General features: G+C 32.3%; 1 protein-coding gene across 1 annotated transcript in view; it reads right to left on the bottom strand.

Annotated features, from left to right (window-relative positions):
* Positions 1-16,090, bottom strand: part of Cdh19 (cadherin 19) — a 64,437-nt gene extending 48,347 nt beyond the window's left edge. Inside the window, exons 1-3 of the mRNA XM_051147200.1 lie at positions 15,826-16,090; positions 12,625-12,916; positions 1,987-2,106 (exon numbers count right to left, since the gene is read on the bottom strand). Of these exons, the coding sequence (XP_051003157.1) occupies positions 1,987-2,106; positions 12,625-12,916; positions 15,826-16,032 (619 nt within the window). The 5' untranslated portion in view covers positions 16,033-16,090. The remainder of the gene's footprint in view (positions 1-1,986; positions 2,107-12,624; positions 12,917-15,825) is intronic.
* Between the last annotated feature and the right edge of the window lie 3,386 nt (positions 16,091-19,476).

Raw genomic sequence — 19,476 nt, 5'->3', positions numbered from 1 at the left:
GGATGTCTTCACCAAGCCATTTTCCTCAAGGCTTAAGTTTCTAGACAGAAGAGGTTATGTAGAATTTGTTACAGCCAGAGGTTTTGGATGGGAGAATTCAAGGAGACTGTGTCTTTCAGACACCACAAGACTGAGGCACATATGAACTCTCAGAGACTGTGGCAATATGCATCACACCTGTACCAGTAAAAGCAGATAGGGTACCATACTGGGAGAAAAAAGTAAACACAGGGTGTAAACACAACCCAAGAAAGTAATTGCAATTGATACCTGCTGGCAAAGGGGAAATCTGATTTTCTTCTAGTGGTGCATTACTGTGAATATTAAAATAGAGACTTGATACACTATGAGTATATACAGGGGGAAGAGGTGCCCCTCAGTCACAGTCATATGGGAAGGGAGTAAGGGGAAAATGGGAGGGAGGGAGGAATGGGAGGATACAAGGGATGGGAAAACAATTAAGATGTAATATGAATAAATTGATAAAATATATTTAAAATAAAATAAAATATGAAGCAAACTCTATGGAAGCTCAAGCAGCCAACATGAAGATAGAAACATACAGACATACACACACACACACACACACACACACACACACAGGGGGCATGTAAGAGTGAAGCAAAAGAAAATAGTGCTAGCTGAGTAATCAAGATAGGAGGTTCTGAGAGGGGTTTAGAAAGGAGAAACATGATCAAAATATATTACTAGAAAACATTGGTACATAGCCATAGTTACAAAGAGAAACTCAGTCTAAAAAGAACTCAAAACAAGAAAGAAAATATTAGTACAATTAAAATTTATTAAAATGAAATAAAACAAGATCTCTCTTGCATAATAATTTAGAAAAATCAGGCGGTTACCACCCCAATACTACAAAACATCATATTCCATTAACTTTTTATCCTCAAGAATCCTTGATAAAAAAATTGACATAAACAACTCCCAAATGAATGGAAAAATTAAATAATTAACAAAATATATTATATTTAAATTTTTTAAAGCATTTTTGTGTTTTAATAATAAACAAAGGTTTGTTCTTTTGCCTACTTGCAAAATTTGGTATTAATTAGCTAGGGTGTCAAATATTAAAAGCCTATATTTTCTGAAGAGGAAGATCTATAATGTCTTGCCTTTTGTTTGAAACATAATAATTAATATTCTTAAGCAAGTAGAGTCATATACATATTATGTAGTAAATGTGTATGTCTATAATTGATAATAAAGTTCAGAGCTTCTTTACAGCATGTGTGAAGCCATGGGTTCAATCACTTTACAATAGTAACTAACTGTATTATTATATACTTCAAACAAAGAAGCACAAGAATTCCCCTTATTTAAATGATATTTAAGTGATTGAATCAAACTAGAGGTACAACAATCTTTTTGTATCAATCAAACTTCTTTTAATTTTCTTTTAGTTATATAAATGACATAAAATGATCATGTATTGAAATAAAATATAAAGAAAACAATATGCAAACTACACAGCTATGTTTGAAGGCACTATATTACTTTCTGATACCATATATAAAATATTATAAAGTAAATCTTAGACATCTAATGAGGAATGTAAGTGTATCTTTGTGGATTTTAGCTTCAAGTCCGTGATGTTTAATGAAAGTGGGGACTTTTAAGCTGCTTTTAGTCTTTTAGTATATGACATCTGTTCAATTTTCTGTAATTTGTCTCCACATATTATAAATTTTCTTGTGATATTTTATATCACACATTTAGATATGTGGGACCCCATGGTCCTTGCTTAGTTGATATAGTTATTCTGCCAGATAGATAGGGAAATTTCAGTCTTTGAATCATAGAAACAATGTATATGGTATTAATGATCATTATGGATTGGGATCCCATGATTTTGAAACATGGCATTTACTATTGACATGTTTATAATCAGATAATTTGTGCTGATATTTTTTCTCTTGAAAACCATAAAAGGTTGCAATTTTATATTTTTATTAAATTAACAAATACCCGTTGTTGGTTCAATAGAAAAATATGCTTGGCCTTGTTCTAAGTTGTACAGAATCCGAGCATGATATCCAGTTGTAGGATCATCATTATCATTGGCTGTCACCTTGATCACAAATGTTCCTAAAAAGAAATGATATATTAACTGGAAATTCCGACTTGTATCGTATTCAATAACAAAATCCATTCACTAAAAGAAACACAAAACTTATTAAATGAAATAATGTTGTTCTTCCATTTTTGAATGACAAACATACTAGGTAACACACAAAATTTCATCATATATATACACGTATATAACAAAAAAGTGGCAAATTATGCAGTTTGGTATATTTTATCTTAATTCTCAATCATATTTTTCAGATATTAGCTTTAAATGTTATCAGTCTAGAAGCACAAATAATATGATGTCACTTTCCATAGTTTTGCATTTATTAGTATTTTTAACTTTGAAAATAATTTTTACATTCTCCTCTAGTTAAGCATAAGCCATATCTGTCATTCATAATTGGATAATTTACAATGAGAAAACTAATGTATCCCTCAGTAAAAATAATAATTTGTTTGAGAGACTCCACTTTAATTATTAGTTAAATATAAACTAATTGACATTTGTTTCTTGATAAGAAATTATTATTTCCTACCTTTACCTTTTCAAGGATGAAAGGATTATAACATTATATACATATGTATCATTTATGTATATAGGTATATGGTTTATATCCCACATGTTTTCATTATGTGTAAATGTGTATGATATAATATCTAAAAATGTGTTAACATGGATCCTGACTAGATTCCCCACAAATTTGAGCTGTTTTCCTAGCTAAATTGAATGAAAATTCAGTATAGAAGTTAATTTTGAATTGATAGACTATGATTCAAATGGTTCTACTCTACAACTGCCACGTTTGGCTAAAAATTTAAAATGCATACATATGGATTAATTTTAAGTGAACAATTAGTGAAAGAACACTTCTAAAATTACTTTTCATTTGGATAAAACTTCTTAGAAAATAAAATAGTAAAAGTTGACTTTGTAATTCCATCAGTGATCAATTTTAATATACTTTTGAATTTCTTTATGAGATTATAATTCAATGAAATAATTTTCTCTTCCCTTTCCTTCCTCTGAACCATTCTATTTTCCTTCCCTTGGTCTCCTTCAAATTATTGGCCATTTTTATTTAATTATTGAGTCTCTCTGTCTCTGTCTCTGTCTCTCTCTCTCTTGAAGTCAATAGTGATTACATTTTTTGTGGAGTATGAACATCTTTTTTCTAAATAAAAAAAATGCAATTCTTTGCCTACTATGGTTTTAACTTTGTTCTATTTCTCAAAAAGCAATACTATGGATTTACAAGAAAATGATGACTGATTGACAACAATTGTAAAAAAAAAATAAATAATCATATGCAAACAAACAAATAAAATATGTTAAAATAGCTATTAATTCATTTGCTTGTCTCCTTAAACAAAACATGCAGTACAATATTCCTGGGTATTGTATATGCATGAATGGTTAATATCATTTCACAATGTAACTTCTGAGAGACTCTAATGAATGACAATTTAAGTATTACATCTTAGTGTTTATATATTGAATCCTTACAGCTATCACTAAATGTTTTTATGAAAATAAGTGTCATAAAATATTAGAATATATCCATGTTATCACATTATTTGCACAAAAACCAATTATGTCGATGGTATGACATGTAAAATTATACCAGGTATTTCAGAGAAATGTAGTTTATTTTTCTTTGGAAACTGATTAAATTATTTCCTTTTTATGTCACAGGTAAGATTATTATGATTAAATTAAAATGCGATGATTGATACATGGGCTAAATAATATCAACACTGATGATCCAAATTGGTGGCAACCAACAATCTTGGTATCTGATCTGTAAAATAGAGACTAGGGACCTGGCTCAGAACTACAGTCCACAAGACCTGAAGAACCCTAGGTGAGAGGGGACCACACAATGCGGAACAGAGGTGGGTCTATCCTCGAGCCATCCAACTGGCCCTGTCCCCAGAGTCCAGATGCATACCTGCAGGACAGCTGCAGCTGCACTCTATGTCATGGACTTGGTATCTGGGACTGAACAGCCTGTGGTGAAGCATCAGTGTCTGGAGCTGCTGGCCTGGAGAAAACTCAGAAAAACAGGGGAATCTGACTTCAGACAGCCTGGTTAATCAACAGAAAGCCTCAGCTGCCTACAAGCATGAGGGAGCAATATTCAAAGCTCAGCACTGCCTAGCAGGCCATGCTCATTCTTCTTCTCTAACTGATGTGAAGTCAGAATCTGCTGGCACAGGAGGAGCAAAGAGTGTGGGTCTGGGGTAGATCTTACCTCAGATTACCCTGACACTCCACAGAGGGACCAATGGCCTACAGAGGGGCCCAGGTACCTGTGGCCATGATCTTTAGCTACAGCTCCATAGCCATACTCTCACATCAACTGATAAGGCCGCACAGTCTGAATTGATCAGGCGGAAACCTAGGCAGCTGCTGCAGCATATTGTTCCCACACACTTGGGCAGAACTGAACCACTCTGAACTAAACAGCAGAAGCCTATCCAGTCTCCACAGCTCAGCCTGGAATCCTATGCTCTTAGGATAGACAGAACCAGCTTGAGGGGATCTGACAGAAACCTACCCAACAGCCCCAAACAAGGGAGCCATTCCCTCAAACTCAGACAGAACCTAGCCAGCCGCTACAACCCATCAGGGGCTCCTGTGCTCAGACTGGACTGAACTGGCCTGGAGGGATGAGGCTGAAACCTAAACAACTGCTACACTATAGGGCAGTATCTGTTCTCTTAGGCAGGACTCAACCTAGCCGCCCATGGCCTGGACTGTTTAGGCAGAAGCCTAGCCAACTGCGACAAGCCTGCAAGGATACCAGCACTCTGTGGTGGACTGAGCCAAAACCCCCAAAGGCCCATTGCATGAGGTCAGGGTTTTCAAAGCCCAAGCAAAGGCAGGAAAACTAGCTTTATCTACACTACCTCAAACTTATCCATGGGATGCAAAGCACCAACACCTGCTTCTGCTGACTCAGTGGTGAGCCCAGGGTGAGGAGAAAAGTTTCCTAGAGGAGAAACCAGGTCATCTGCCTGGTCCAGGGAAGGGTTTCCTGATCCCCACAGGTGAAGGCACTTGACCTATAGAAACTCACAGATGAAGTGCTCTCAAAGACCAGTGAAGGACAACAGAAACTACCTTCCAGTGTCAGAGACAGCAAGATGAATACAGGCCAGCATGAAAACACAAACAACAAAAACCAAAACAATATGGCATCGCCAGATCCCTGCAATAGCAAAGAATTCAACCCTGAGAACTCAAACACAATAAAACACAAAACAATGATCTCAAATTTCTATTAATGAAAATGATAATGGAAGAAACAAGCAAAATCTATAAACAAATGCAGGAAGATGCAGTCGACAAGATTGAAGACATTAAAGAGGCCTATAGAGAGGCTCAGGAAGAAATTCAGGAAAATATAAACAATCAGATAAAAGAAATCAATAAAACAGTTCAAGGTCTGAAGATGAAAATGGAAACAAAGATAAAAGCATAGAGAAGAGAAAGCTGGGAAGAAGAGAACTTAGAGAAGAAAGCAGATAATGCAGAAGTAAGATTCTCTAACAGAATTCAAGAGTTGGAAGAAAGAAAGTCAGGAGTAGAAGAAAAAATTGTAAAACTTGAGCAATCATCAAAAACTGTTAAATCTGAAAAAGTATTGACTCAAAACATCCAAGAAATCAAGGATACAATGAAAAGACAAAACCTGAGGAAAATACACACTAAGGAAGGACAAAATGCCTTGCTAAGAGGCCCAGATAATATCTTAAACAAAATCAAAGAAAGTTTCACCAATTCAAACAGGGAGATGCCTAAAAACCTACAAGATGCCTACAGAACACCAAATTGAGTAGAACAGAAAAGAAAATCCTGCTGCCATATAGTAATAAAAACACAAAATGTACAAAAAATATTAAAGCCAGAAAGGGGAAAAGGCCGAGTAACATATAATGGCAAACCTATCAGAATTATACTCAACTTCTCAACAGAGAGCAGAAAAGCCATAAGAACCTGGACAGAGGTCCTTGAAACCTTAAGAGACCACAGATACAAGTCCAGACTATTATACCCAGCGAAACTTTCAAGACATAGCATGACAAAAACAAAGACACATAGAACCTATCCTCAAATCTGGCCCTACAGATGTTACTAGAAGGAAAACTCTAATCCAAAGGGGAAAAAAAAATAACACGAAATAGATAACTTCAGTCTTGCAAGACATAACCACACAAACCCTCTACTGTAAGTAACAGAAAAATCAAGAGACTTAACAGTCACTGTCATTAATATCTTTCAACATTATTGGTCTTATTTCTCCAAAAAAAAAAAAGACACAAACTGAATGGAAAAATAAACAAGACCCAACATTCTTCTAAATTCAAGAAGCACATATCATCCACAATGGTAGATATTATCTGTAGGTAACAGTCTATAAAAATTAATCAAGAGTGAGGAAGTAAACTTAATACTCATCAAAGGAAAAATCAACCAAGATGACTTCACAATTCTATACATCTATGCCCCCAATAAAAGGACACTCACATTTATAAAAGAAATATTAGGAAAGCCTAAACCACACATTGATCCCCTCACATTGATAACAGGAAACTTAAACACCACACTTCACCAAAGGTTAGGTAAATGAAACGAAAACTAAACAGAAATAATGACACTAATTGCAGTCATGAATGAAATGGATCTAAGAGATATCTATAAAACTTTTCACCCAAACAAACTCAGGGACTAAACAAGGCTGCCTTCTTTTTCCCTATCTCTTCAATATAGTTCTTGAGGTTCTGGCAAGAAAAATAAGACAACAAACTGAAATCAAGGTGAATCACACAGGAAAGAAGGAAGTCAAATTATCCCTATTCTCAGATGATATGACTGTGTATATGAGTCGCCCCCAAAACTCCACCAGAGAAATCCTACAGCTGATAAACACCTTCAGCACAGTAGCTGGATATAAAATTAACTCAAAAATGTCAGTAGCCTTCCTGTATACAAATGACAGTCATGGTGAGAAAGAAATTAGGGAAACTAAACACTTCATAATAACCACAATCAACATAAAGTATATAGGAGTTACTCTAACCTAGCAAAGGGAAAGACTTGTTTGAAAGTGCTTCAAATCTCTGAAGAAGGGGATTGAAGATGACATCAGAAGTTGGTAAGACCTTACTTGTTCATGCATGAGTAGAATTAAAATAGTAAAAAAGTCCATCTTACCAAAAGCTATTTACAGTTCAATGTATTTCCTATTAAAATACCTACACAATATTTAAAGATATTGAGAGATTAATTCTCAATTTCATATAGAAAAAACCTAGAATACCTAAAATAATCCGCTACAAAAATTATCCTCTAAAGCAATCTCCATACCTGATCTCAAGGTGTATTATAGAATAACAGTAATTAAGACAGCATAGTACTTGCATAGCAATAGGAGGGTTGACCAATGTTATTGAGTCAATGACCCAAAAGAAACTCTACAGAGATATGGACACTTGATGTTTGACAAAGTAGTCAAATCTGTTCAGTGGAAAAAGTATAATAACTTCAACAAATTGTGCTGGTCTAACTGGATGTCTACATATAGGAAACTGCAAGTATATCTATATTAATCACCATGCACAAAACTCATGTCCAAGTGGATTAAAGACCTCAACAAAAAACAAAATACACTAAATCTGTTGGAATAAAAATTGGGGAAGATCCTTGATCATTGGCACAGGAGGCAACTTCCTGAACAGAACTCCAAAAGCACAGGCTCTTAGGTCAACAATTAATAAATGGTACTTCATGAGGCTGAGAGGCTTTTGTAAAGCAGAAGACACTGTCAACAGAAAAAAATGACAGCCTACAGACAGAGAAAATATCTTCACCAACCCTACACATGACAGAGGACTTATATCCAAATTATATAAAGAGCTCAAGAAATTAAACACCACCAAACCAAAGACTCCACTTAAGAAATGGGCCCCAGAACTAAACAAAGAATTCTCAACAGATAAACATTGAATGGATAAGGAAAATTTAAAGACATGCTCAACGTCCTTACTATCACATAAATGCTAATCAAAACGGCTCTGAAATTCCATCTTACACCCATCAGAGTGGCTAAGATAAAAAACTCAAGTGACAGCACATGCTGGTGAGGTTGTGGAGAAAAGGGAACACTCCTGCATTGCTGGTGGTAGTCCAAAATCATACAATGACTCTGAAAATCAATCTGGTGCTTTCTCAGAAAACTGGCTGTAGGGCTACCTCAATACCCAGCTATTCCACTCCTGGGAATATACCTGAAAGATTCTCAACCACACAACAAGGACATAAGCTCAAACATGCCTAATTTGTAATAGCCAGAACACGGAAAAAACCTAGATGTCCCTCAGTCGAAGAATGGATAAAGAAAACTGTGGTATATTTACACTTTGTATTACACTCCCTATTAAAAACTAGGAAATCCTAATACTTGCAGGCAAATGAACGGAACTAGTAATGTTTACCCTGAGTGAGTTAACACAAACCAAGAAAGATACACATAGTATATACTCACTTATAACTGAACACTAGCCCAACAGAGATGTCCCATGAAAATCTTCATTTAGCTGGAGATTGGGGTAGATATTGGTATTATCTTTTAAGACTCCAGGTCAGAGAGGAAAGGGAAAAATAGGAAAATAGAAGGATCCAGAGGGTCCTATAAAGCTACAAGAAGACCCTTAAGGATTGTGGATCTGGACCCAGGGGCATCTGTTCAAACTACTGTACTAACCAAGAAAAATGCATGCAGTAAACCCAGAACCCCTATCCATATCTGTTGAATGGACAGGATATTCTCCACACTTGTGTGGGGACCACAGACTGACTCTGACATGACCTTATTCGACCCATTCCCCTGGATGGGGGGACCTGGTGGCACTCAGAGGATGAGTAAGCAGGCTACCTGGATGAGACTTGAAAGCCTGTGATCATATGGATTGGGAGGATGTCCCCTTCTCTCACAGACCTATCGAAGGGGAATAGGATATAAGAGGGAGGGAGGGGAAATGGGAAGATACAAGTGAGGGCATAACAAATTAGATGTAATCTGAATAAATTATTTAAATAAAAGTTAAAAAAGAATTATCAAAAATGTGATGATTGTACAGAATTAGAGAAAATATGTATAGTATATGTACAATTTTATATTAATCATTGTATTTGAGGATATGCTACAAGTGTATACTTTATAAGGCTACATAAAATTTGATGACTAGGAGAATCATTGGTGACAGAATAAAAAAAAAGAATTTTTTAATTTATCAAGTTTATAGTATAAGAACTGGATATAATGTGGTTTAAGGAAATTGTAACTTTGTGAATATGGATTTATTTGATATTAATGATCACTGAAGAATTTTATTGAAGAATGAATGATTTCCATTCAACTGTTAATTTTAGTGTCTAATATAGAACCATATTGGCTTGTGGTGTGACAGCTCCCACAGTGTAGTTTATCTTCTCATAATGATATGAGGCAACCAAACACAAAAATAGAAAAGTGTGATAAATTTTTACATGAACACTAGTCACTATGGCCATAAGGAATTCAGTAATCTATAAGTATAGCAGTATATAATTAATGTGTATATTTATTATGGAACGCCTCAAAAAACACATGTGCTACTATTTATTTTGGTGTTGATTGCTGTGATTCAACCATATATTCCAAAATGACATTTAACATGTAAATATTTTCCTTGTTTGAAACAATTCAATATTTAAAGTAAGAGATTTTCTCTATATTAGAGATCTGCATTGTGTTACATGACAATTATTTAGTGTTTTTGAGATAATGCCTAACCTGTCAAGCTTGGCCTGGAAATCTTGGTGTAGAGTGTGATGGACTTGAACTAATGGACATGTACTTGTCTCTTTCTCCTGAGTGTTATGTTTGAAGGTCTGCACCAATCTACCCAGCCATTGATATTCCAAATGTGAAATTCTGTTATAGCTGTCTTTAATAAGTAAAATCAACAAAGTGTCATTCACAAGTCATCTTATGCTTTGATAATAAAATCATCACGATGAAGATGTAAGTAAAAGTAATATTAGTGTATCTTCTGCTTTGAAAGATTTGGAAGGGTCTACTTATTTTTTAAGTGCCTAAGAATATAGATAAAGATTTTGCCACTAGAGATATTAATTTATTTATGAAGAAACATACAGTATTTCTATGTTGAAATATTTTACCTATTATAGAAGGATTCCTGCCCATAAGTAAGGTACAAATTTCATTTTATGTGAATTAATTTTTTTGTTTTGTTTTGTCCATACATATGCCTGTGCAATAATCAAGTACCTGGTACCCCTGAAAGCTGGAATAGGATATCATAATGCATTTAGAGTTACAGAACGCTATGAGCTCCTATATGTATAAATTATGGAATCAAAATCAAGACTTTTCCAAGAATAGCCAGTTTTTTAATCACCTGACCATTCCTTCTTGCCCAAGGCAATCTATTTCTAATTCCCTACCTCTCTTTGATATAATAGTTAGGTAGATACTGACAGGCATCATTAAAAAAGGAAGGTGATTAAAAGAAATCATTATTAAGGTCAATCACAATGATATACAAAAGAATGTTCAACATCAGCTAGAAAATATTTCAAAATGATGATTTACTAATTACTAGAAATTTTGTGTAGAAAGGAGAAAATAACTTACCAGTCCAGTGTAACTAATAAACACACACATACACACACAAACACACACACACACACACACACACACACACACACACACACACAAACAAGTTTATCTAAGGTCCACTTAAAGCACAAGCTTTAAAAAAATTTCAAAGGTAGATATTATTTTGAAAACTCTGTATGTTACTCAAGGAAGTAGGTGGTTAGTAAATACAATGTGTCAAAGAATAAAAGCATCACATTTTATCATAATTAGGAGTTAAGATGTTTTTAAGTCTAGATAGATGTTTTAAGTTGATAAAAATGAGATACAGTAGATAATGTTTAACATACAGAATTTTAGGTGCACCAAGATATTTTCTTCAAGTTTGCAAAATACAAATAGCCAAAATATTATGAATATAACTTTTATATGATTCCTGATTTGTTTCGTCATTCTCTTTGCTGAGTTCTTTCTTTTTGTGATTCTTTTTTATTGTGTGTATATATATATATATATATATATACATATATATATATGTAAAAAAAGAAAAAGTAGTTTATTCAATTTTTGATCATTATGGAGTACATGAATTCTAAATAATCCACCAGAAACATGTTTGTTTAGCCATAAAAATACTTAACTGATTGGAATATAGAATACATTTTAACAAAATTTGTTTTGACACACATACAACTAAATTTCTTTTTGTTTATTTGAAGAAATGTATTGCAGAATGTTACCATTAATTTATAATTGGTATATGAATAGTGCTGAATCATAAAATAATAATATTGGATATGTATTTCATAATCAATGTTTAATAATGTAAAATTTCTACAAATGAACTTCAAAATATTTCGGTGTAATTTATTATCAATTAAAGCATATTTATCATTTAAAGAGATGTTTAAATTAAATAAATTAATCTGTATATTATTTTCCAAATTTTGACTGATGTAATAAATGAACTTATTCATAATCATAACTTCCCTTGACTGCAAAGATAGTTTTCATCTTTGAAATAGTTGATTACTTTGTTCCATTGCAATCATTTATTCTTCATTCATTATATTTAAGATTTTAATGGCAGTAACATTGAAAAGCAACTTGAAATAAGCAAAACTGTATGTAAATGTTCAAGCATTCTTTTAATTTTGTATTCCTTGGCTTTGATGCATTTAATAATTTTTGTTGTATAAATTATTTGCATTAATTCATCAAGTATATATTGTAGAAATTATTAATCAAATGCATAAATCTAAACTCTTAAGCATAATTTGAATAAGGAAATTATCTATACAACACAGAGTACAAATTGGAAGAATGACATATTTTACCTCAATTCTCATTGTAAGTTCAAGTTTAAAATAAAATTCATTTCAGATATAAATGCAAAGGCCAGCCTTACATAGAAATGATTTTATATTTGATATATACAATGTATGTAAGATGGCAAAGAACTATGAGTGAATAATAAATAAAATATTAATTACATAGAGTTCATTAGAGAGTAGTTACAATTCTTCTTTTAATTGCAACTTTTTTTTTTCGGTTTTTTCGAGACAGGGTTTCTCTGTGTAGCCTTGGCCATCCTGGACTCACTTGGTAGACCAAGCTGGCCTCGAACTCACAGCGATCTGCCTGCCTCTGCCTCCCGAGTTCTGGGATTAAAGGCGTGTGTTACCACGCCCGTATTGCACCTTTCAAAATGTTACTATATTATCTAATTTTTCAAATATTTCACTTAAAACTTTTTGAAAAGAAGAATTATTATGGAAGTGGAAAAATATACTAACAAACATATACTCAGAATTTTACATCTATTCTCTTTGTTAATAAAACTCTGACATAAATTAATATGCTATACCTTCTGGAGACATCTCAGGTACAATGGCCTCATAAGGTTCATCTAGGAATCTGGGTTCATTGTCATTGATATCCAAAACTCTGATGACAAATTCAGACTCAGGTTCCACAGCCTTTCCAGTAGTGGTGTCTATTACCTGAGCTCTCAGAATGTAGAGGGATTGTTGTTCTCTATCAAGCTTCCTTATGGCAAATATGTCACCTGTCTGTTCATCAATGCTGAAGCTCCCAGAACCAGTCTCGAGTAGCTTGTACTGGAAAGAGTTGTTTCCATTGTCTAACTCAGATCTGAGCTGCAAGTGTAAAGATAAGCAATTTAGTTTTCAGATATATGAAAAAATCATTTTAATATTTGTGATTTTCATAAATTTCAATCAGTATCAGGTGAATGATTCTATAATTTTTTTTTGCCTGAATATCTTGGAGCTTGATCTGTGATGTGTGATTTCCATGTATTATAATCAGTATCAAGTGACTACTTTTATATACTATAATATTTATTTATTTATTTATTTATTTATTTATTTATTTATTTTTGCCTTGACTGTGCTGGAGATAGGTCTGCAGAGCAAGTTGGCTGCAATCTCAAAAATCTACCTGGCTTTCCATCCTGAATGCTGGGATTAAAGCTGTGTGCCATCAGACTTAATCACCTTGTGAGATTTCATCATATCAACTGAGGGAAAAAAGGAAGAAAGGATGAAGGAAGGAAGAAAGGAAGTAAAGGGAGGAAGAGAATCCAGAGAGGGGTAGGGAGAAAGGGAGAAAGTTAAAATCTTAAAATTAAAATATTCTTCTATGGGTCCCATGGCTCATATCCATGATCTCAGCAATCAGGGAAGCAGAGGTAGGAAGATCTCTGTCATTTTGAAGCCAGCCTTGCCTAAAAAGAAAGTCCAGGAGTAGCTAGGCTACACAGAGAATCCTGTCTCAAAACAAAAACAAAAACAAAAACAAAAAAACAAAAACAAAAAAAAACAAAGAATAGATATTCAGCCAAAAACCATAGCATAACTTATGCAATCAATTTATTGCTTTACTCAGTATCATGTCTATATGATGAAATGGAGAACCTACCAAACAATCTGACTTTCTGGCTATAACTCTTCTATTTGATATAATTAACTCTTTATAAAGTGACATTTACTCTGTCATAAGCTACCAAAATAATGGATATAAACTTACATATTAGTCAAAGTATCAAATGATAAAATAATTTAAGTTATATAATTTTGGTAATGTGAAAAATTATTCAATAAAAGATAACAGATAAGTTAAAGTTAGAGAAAAACAAATATATTATGCATCTATTTCTAAAATTATTTCCAAAAATCATTGTGCTGGTGTTTTAGGGGTGTACATTGCTCAAAATATTTTATTGATTGTTAGTTTGCCTTATAGTATCCCGAGATTCAAGTTATATTAAACCCTGACTATTGGGCTCTCAGTTATGACATATGCTTTATTATGAAAAAATATATTTTACAAAGTATTAAATATCATCATGTTGGTAAGGCTGTAAAACTGTAAAATTTTATCTAATTGAACTTAATGAGTTTCCTTCCTTTAACAGCCATCAAATTTGGAGCATCCCACTACATCTTATTCTTACTAGTTGTTCAATTACAAGCATCTATATATATGTTTACTTTCCTTTTTTATTAAAATTTATTTGCATGATTCACAAGCACAAGTTATTATTTAGAAAAACAGGTTAATATGTCCTAGTTGTTTCAGTGATTAAAAGTGTTTTCTTTTTATTCAGAGGATTTTTATTTGGTTCTCAGAACCTTCAAAGTGGCTCAAAGCAATCTTTAAATTCAGTTTCTGGAAATCCAATCACTTTTGGTGTCCATAAGCACCAGGTATGCATATGTTTCATATATATTTAAGCAGATAAACATTTATATACATATCAGTTAAAATAGACTAATAATCTAATATGCAGAAATGGTCATGTATGCATGATATATATGCATGTGGTTTGCTTACAGATATCTTAGAAGATAATGAGACCAGTAAAATATCATTTGTGGGTAGCACACACAGGAAGGTTTTATAAAAATATTGTTGAATCTACTTATATACATTTTACAGTTAAGATAGGTAAATTGTTGGTCGATTCTGAGGACCAGGTTAACATTTTGCTCTCACAAATGGACTAAGCAAACAAAGTGAATTTTTAGGGATTCACCTATTGGTCCTAAATTAAAATTGGCTGTCAGCTTATTAGAAGATAACTCATATCAGTATATGTATTTAGAACAAAAGAACTACAAAAGGGGCATGAAACTGTAATTATATGTGTCTAGAGCTAGCTAAATAATAATAATAATAATAATAATAATAATAATAATAATAATAATAATAATAATAATAATAATTTGAGATATTCTGTCTCACTAAGAAAGTTTTCTTAAATATACTTCTATGTTAAAAATAAAATAATCACTCCTTACTCTTGAACTTCACTAATTAGAGGTTGTGTGTAGGCTCCTGAAGTTTCTGTGGCAATAAAAAATATGGGATTTATATGTCTCATTAAAAATAAATTAGGCTTTCATGGGACATGCCCCTTGGGCTAGTATGCAGATATAAGTGAGTATATACCATTTGAGTCTTTCTGCTTCGGGGATGGGGAGACCTGGTGGCACTCAGAGGAAGGACAGCATGTTACCAAGAAGAGACTTGATACCCTATGAGCATATACAGGGGGAGGAAATCCCCCACAGAAATAGGCATAGAGGAGGGGAATAAGGGGAAAATGGGAGGGAGGGAAGAATGGGAGGATACAAGGGATGGAATAACCATTGAGATATAACAATAATAAATTAATAAAAATTAAAAATAAATAAATAAATAAATTAGGACAAGTTAACAGCTATTTAGCTTATCAGTATAGCAAAACAAAGTTGAGAAATAATATTTGACTCTGTGGCTGCTTTAATCCATTTCTACAAGTAACATCATTACATTCTAGATTCTGATGTGTAGAGATAGCACATTGATGAACAACATAGAGAAATTTAAAAACCTGACTTCCCTCTTCAAGTTTTTAGTAGATGTTTGCAAATACAAATATTATGCCTGTAATTGGCTTTAATTGTTCTGTTGAATATGTGGAAATCATCTGGCTTTTGAAGCTCATTTATATCACATCTTTATAAACTCATCTACTGTAACTCTTTCAGAAAATAAGTACCCGGCCAATGTGTTGTCTTGTATCAATTTCCTCTGCTACAACAAATTGGTTCCACACCCAGCCACGCTTAGCTCTCCAAGGAGAAGATGCTTCTCTCTGAGCCCTCTCATCTTTCAAAGTCTCTGATACTTTAATCCAAGGCCATAGGAGAAAAATCACCAGCATCCATTGATTGTGCCTGGTGTACATTTGGATTCCATTTATCATTTTATAGAGGAACAGGAATGATGAAATCAAATTGTGTTTGTTTCTTAGTAATCCTGAACAATCTTTAGTGTCCTGTATATTCCTAAAACATAGAAAACAAAACAAAAAAAAATCACACATAAAGAACAACATTTTCAAATATAAATACTAAATACAGCATTTGTAGCTGGGAATAAAGAAACAAACCCTTTAATTCATCATACAATTAAACCAGTTAATTGTATTTTGTAGCTCAACAACAATCTGATTGAAATGCTATAAGTTGCAAATGAAGAACCATTTTTTAAAACTGCATTCATAAATCTCCCTGAAGGCTGTAATATTCCTTCAAAAATCTCCTTGATTGACAACTGACATTGAGATAAATCAAATTGTATTATCATTTAACTGGCTTCTTTTATTTCCATTTCAGAAGAACTCCAGTTAACTGGTTAATGCAATGGTCATGTCAGTAGGTAAAATTTTCCCTCCTTTCATTATAATAAGATATATCTTACAATTATTAAAGTTTTATTTTACTAAGTAAATTTAACACAAATTAAATTCCCTTAAAACTTGAAAATATCCAATAATAAGTGACACCAATATTATAAAATCATTTGGCCAAAATGTCAATGCAAAGTATTTACTCTTTGAAATGTTGAATAATTAAGGTTTAGAAAGATTTATTTATGCTTGAAGTCTGAATAAGCAAGGGGGAAATTTCTCATCATAACAAATAAACAATGTTTTTAGACAACAAATATTTCCCTTGATGGAACAGGAGAATATACAAACTGAAAATTAAATATTAAGGCAATATTCAATTACCACTAAAACACAACCCATCCTGCTTCCACTGTTTAGAATCCCACTGGTGTGAGGATGCATTCGAACTCTGACACAATAGCTAATCTCACCTTCTCCATATCAGCAGTTATTTTATGAATAGGAATTTGACTTATTAATTTGACATTCTTGAATATAGTGAACTCTATAAGAATTTAATAAAACAATAATAATAAAAGTCACAACATCTTTGGTTGAGAGATGTTCTACATGAATTTGTTGTGAATTTTCTTCATTTATTTTTGAACAGCTCCTAAGAAAAAAATTAGACATTTTACTCTAACTAAAAAAGGTTGTTACATAACACATAGTTAAGAAATAACACAGGGATCTTGTGAATCTTCTGTACAACTTAGAAGCAGCTCTGTTTTTGTTATAGATTTACTTAATGATGGTCAAAATTACTATGAAAATTTCATCATTGCAATAAAGTTTCAAAATGTATCTTGCATATTGCTTAAAATAAATGTGTGTGTGTGTGTGTGTGTGTGTGTGTGTGTGTGTGTGTGCGCACGTGCACATGCACATGTGAGGGTGTGCACACATGCATGTGGTAGAGATCCAACCATGGACTATTATGCATAATAAGCAATTCAATGGCTACTACCTAGCTTTCTGATGAGTGGATGATAAATGATAGATAGAATGATAGGTAGATAGATAGATAGATAGATAGATTATAGACAAACCAAAGACAAATACAACAGATATGATAGAAAGAATAATTATAGATCACTGGTAAATAAGATTTGAAATAAGTAAAAAACCCTTTGCTAGAATTACATTTGTGTCATTTGAAAAAAATACCACCAGAGCTTTTATGAAAGTACAGTTATCACATTTGATTAAACCCTTTTTTCAGTTATCTTTATATTCTTTTTTGTGTGTATAAATTGAATTTTTATTCTATTTATTATTTATAGTATTTAATATGTGTGTTTGTATGTGTGATATATGCATAATATTGAAATCATGCACATACAACATAACACAAAAGAAATCATGTGAAAATTTTTGCTGTTAATTCTGTTCATCAACCATGGTTTTTAGGAAATAACTCATATGGTTATGCTTCAAGACAAGATCTTTTATCCTGGTGAGCAATTTGACCATCATCTATTATTACTTGTGCTGAACAATTTATAAGAAAATATTAACTTTGTATCATAATACATGTTATTTTTTAAAAAATGGTGAAATTTAAAATTAAAATTGCTTAAAATTTAAAATAATACAATAAGGATTTAGAATAAGCAAATGTCCACATAGTATCCAAATTTAAAATATCCATGCATATTTACATCCTGATTTAAATATGTTCATATGGCATCTTCTTGACATTTGTCTGAATATCTTTTCATTTACCTCTTTTCTTCCAACCCTTGTAGTAAACAAAAATAATTTCAACTTATGATAGTTCCCATATTCTTAAATTCAATAGCTGTGTCATCTGGCAATTTTGATATATTTCTTTACCATGCATATTTCATATAAATCCCAGAAGCTTAACTTAAAGTTAAACTTTTATTAAAATTAAAATTTAACCTGAAATGATCTCAAAAATAATCAGGGTGAAATAACACAGTCTCAAAAAGGAAAACATCAGTATTTTTCCATTTGTGGGTAATAGAGATTACAGAAAAGTAACATTAATCATGTAGTACTGGAATTTTTTCTAGGGAAAAAGGATGTAATGAAAAGAGAGAGAAGGAGTAATTACATGTGTTCTTGTATTTGGAAATATGCTCAAAGTTCATTATATGTTTACAAAAAAGAACTTTATACAGCCCTGATATAAAATAAATATGAAGCATTCAACATATCAACATATAGTATAAATTTTTTGTTGTTAAATATAATTGTTAAGATAGTATTCCTTTTTGACTAGAATATATGTTTTATTAAATTTCTCAATAATAAATTGTTTTTGATATTATAAAAATCATAAAAAATAAGTTATTAGGACTTATTGAGTAACTTAAAAATATTTTTACCAAAATGTTGAAATATAATTTCCAGATTATATGAATTTATTATCTGATTTCATTTAAAAATCAAATAATCTATAAGAAATTATAAAATAACTCCACATATCAAATATTTCTTGAGATTTACCACCGGACTCTGAAGGGTTGTAATTTCTCATTAAGAATGAGGAACTGCAACCTTTCTGCAAACAACATTACTGAGAATATAGTTTACACTACTCATCAGGAACTCCGAGTGACTCTGATCTAACAGAAATATTCCTTCCATATGTCATAGGTGTAAAAAGAATATAAAGGAGATCACAATGAGATATTTCAAATTTAAAAGTAATTCTAAAGATCCAATATTAATGCAAAATGAGACAGGACTAATATAATGCAGCTCTGAAAACAACATGTGTATGGAATAATGTTTTAAAAGATAATAAAAAATACATTATAGACCTTGTCAGGTTTTTGAAATGTAATTCTAAATGTAAAGAAAGACTGCTCCATTTTTGTTGTGCATATTGAAATATATTGGTTTTGGCAAAATAGTAATGTCTGAAATTCTAAAAATAATTAAATGAGAATAGAATGAGAAAAACTTGACAAAAGTTAATTTTTGAAATTTTTAAACAAATATTCT

Source organism: Acomys russatus, chromosome 6, assembly GCF_903995435.1.
Source record: "Acomys russatus chromosome 6, mAcoRus1.1, whole genome shotgun sequence".
Classification (NCBI taxonomy): domain Eukaryota; kingdom Metazoa; phylum Chordata; class Mammalia; order Rodentia; family Muridae; genus Acomys; species Acomys russatus.
Note: the sequence above shows the minus strand (reverse complement) of the source record. Positions and strands in the feature narration are given on the sequence as shown.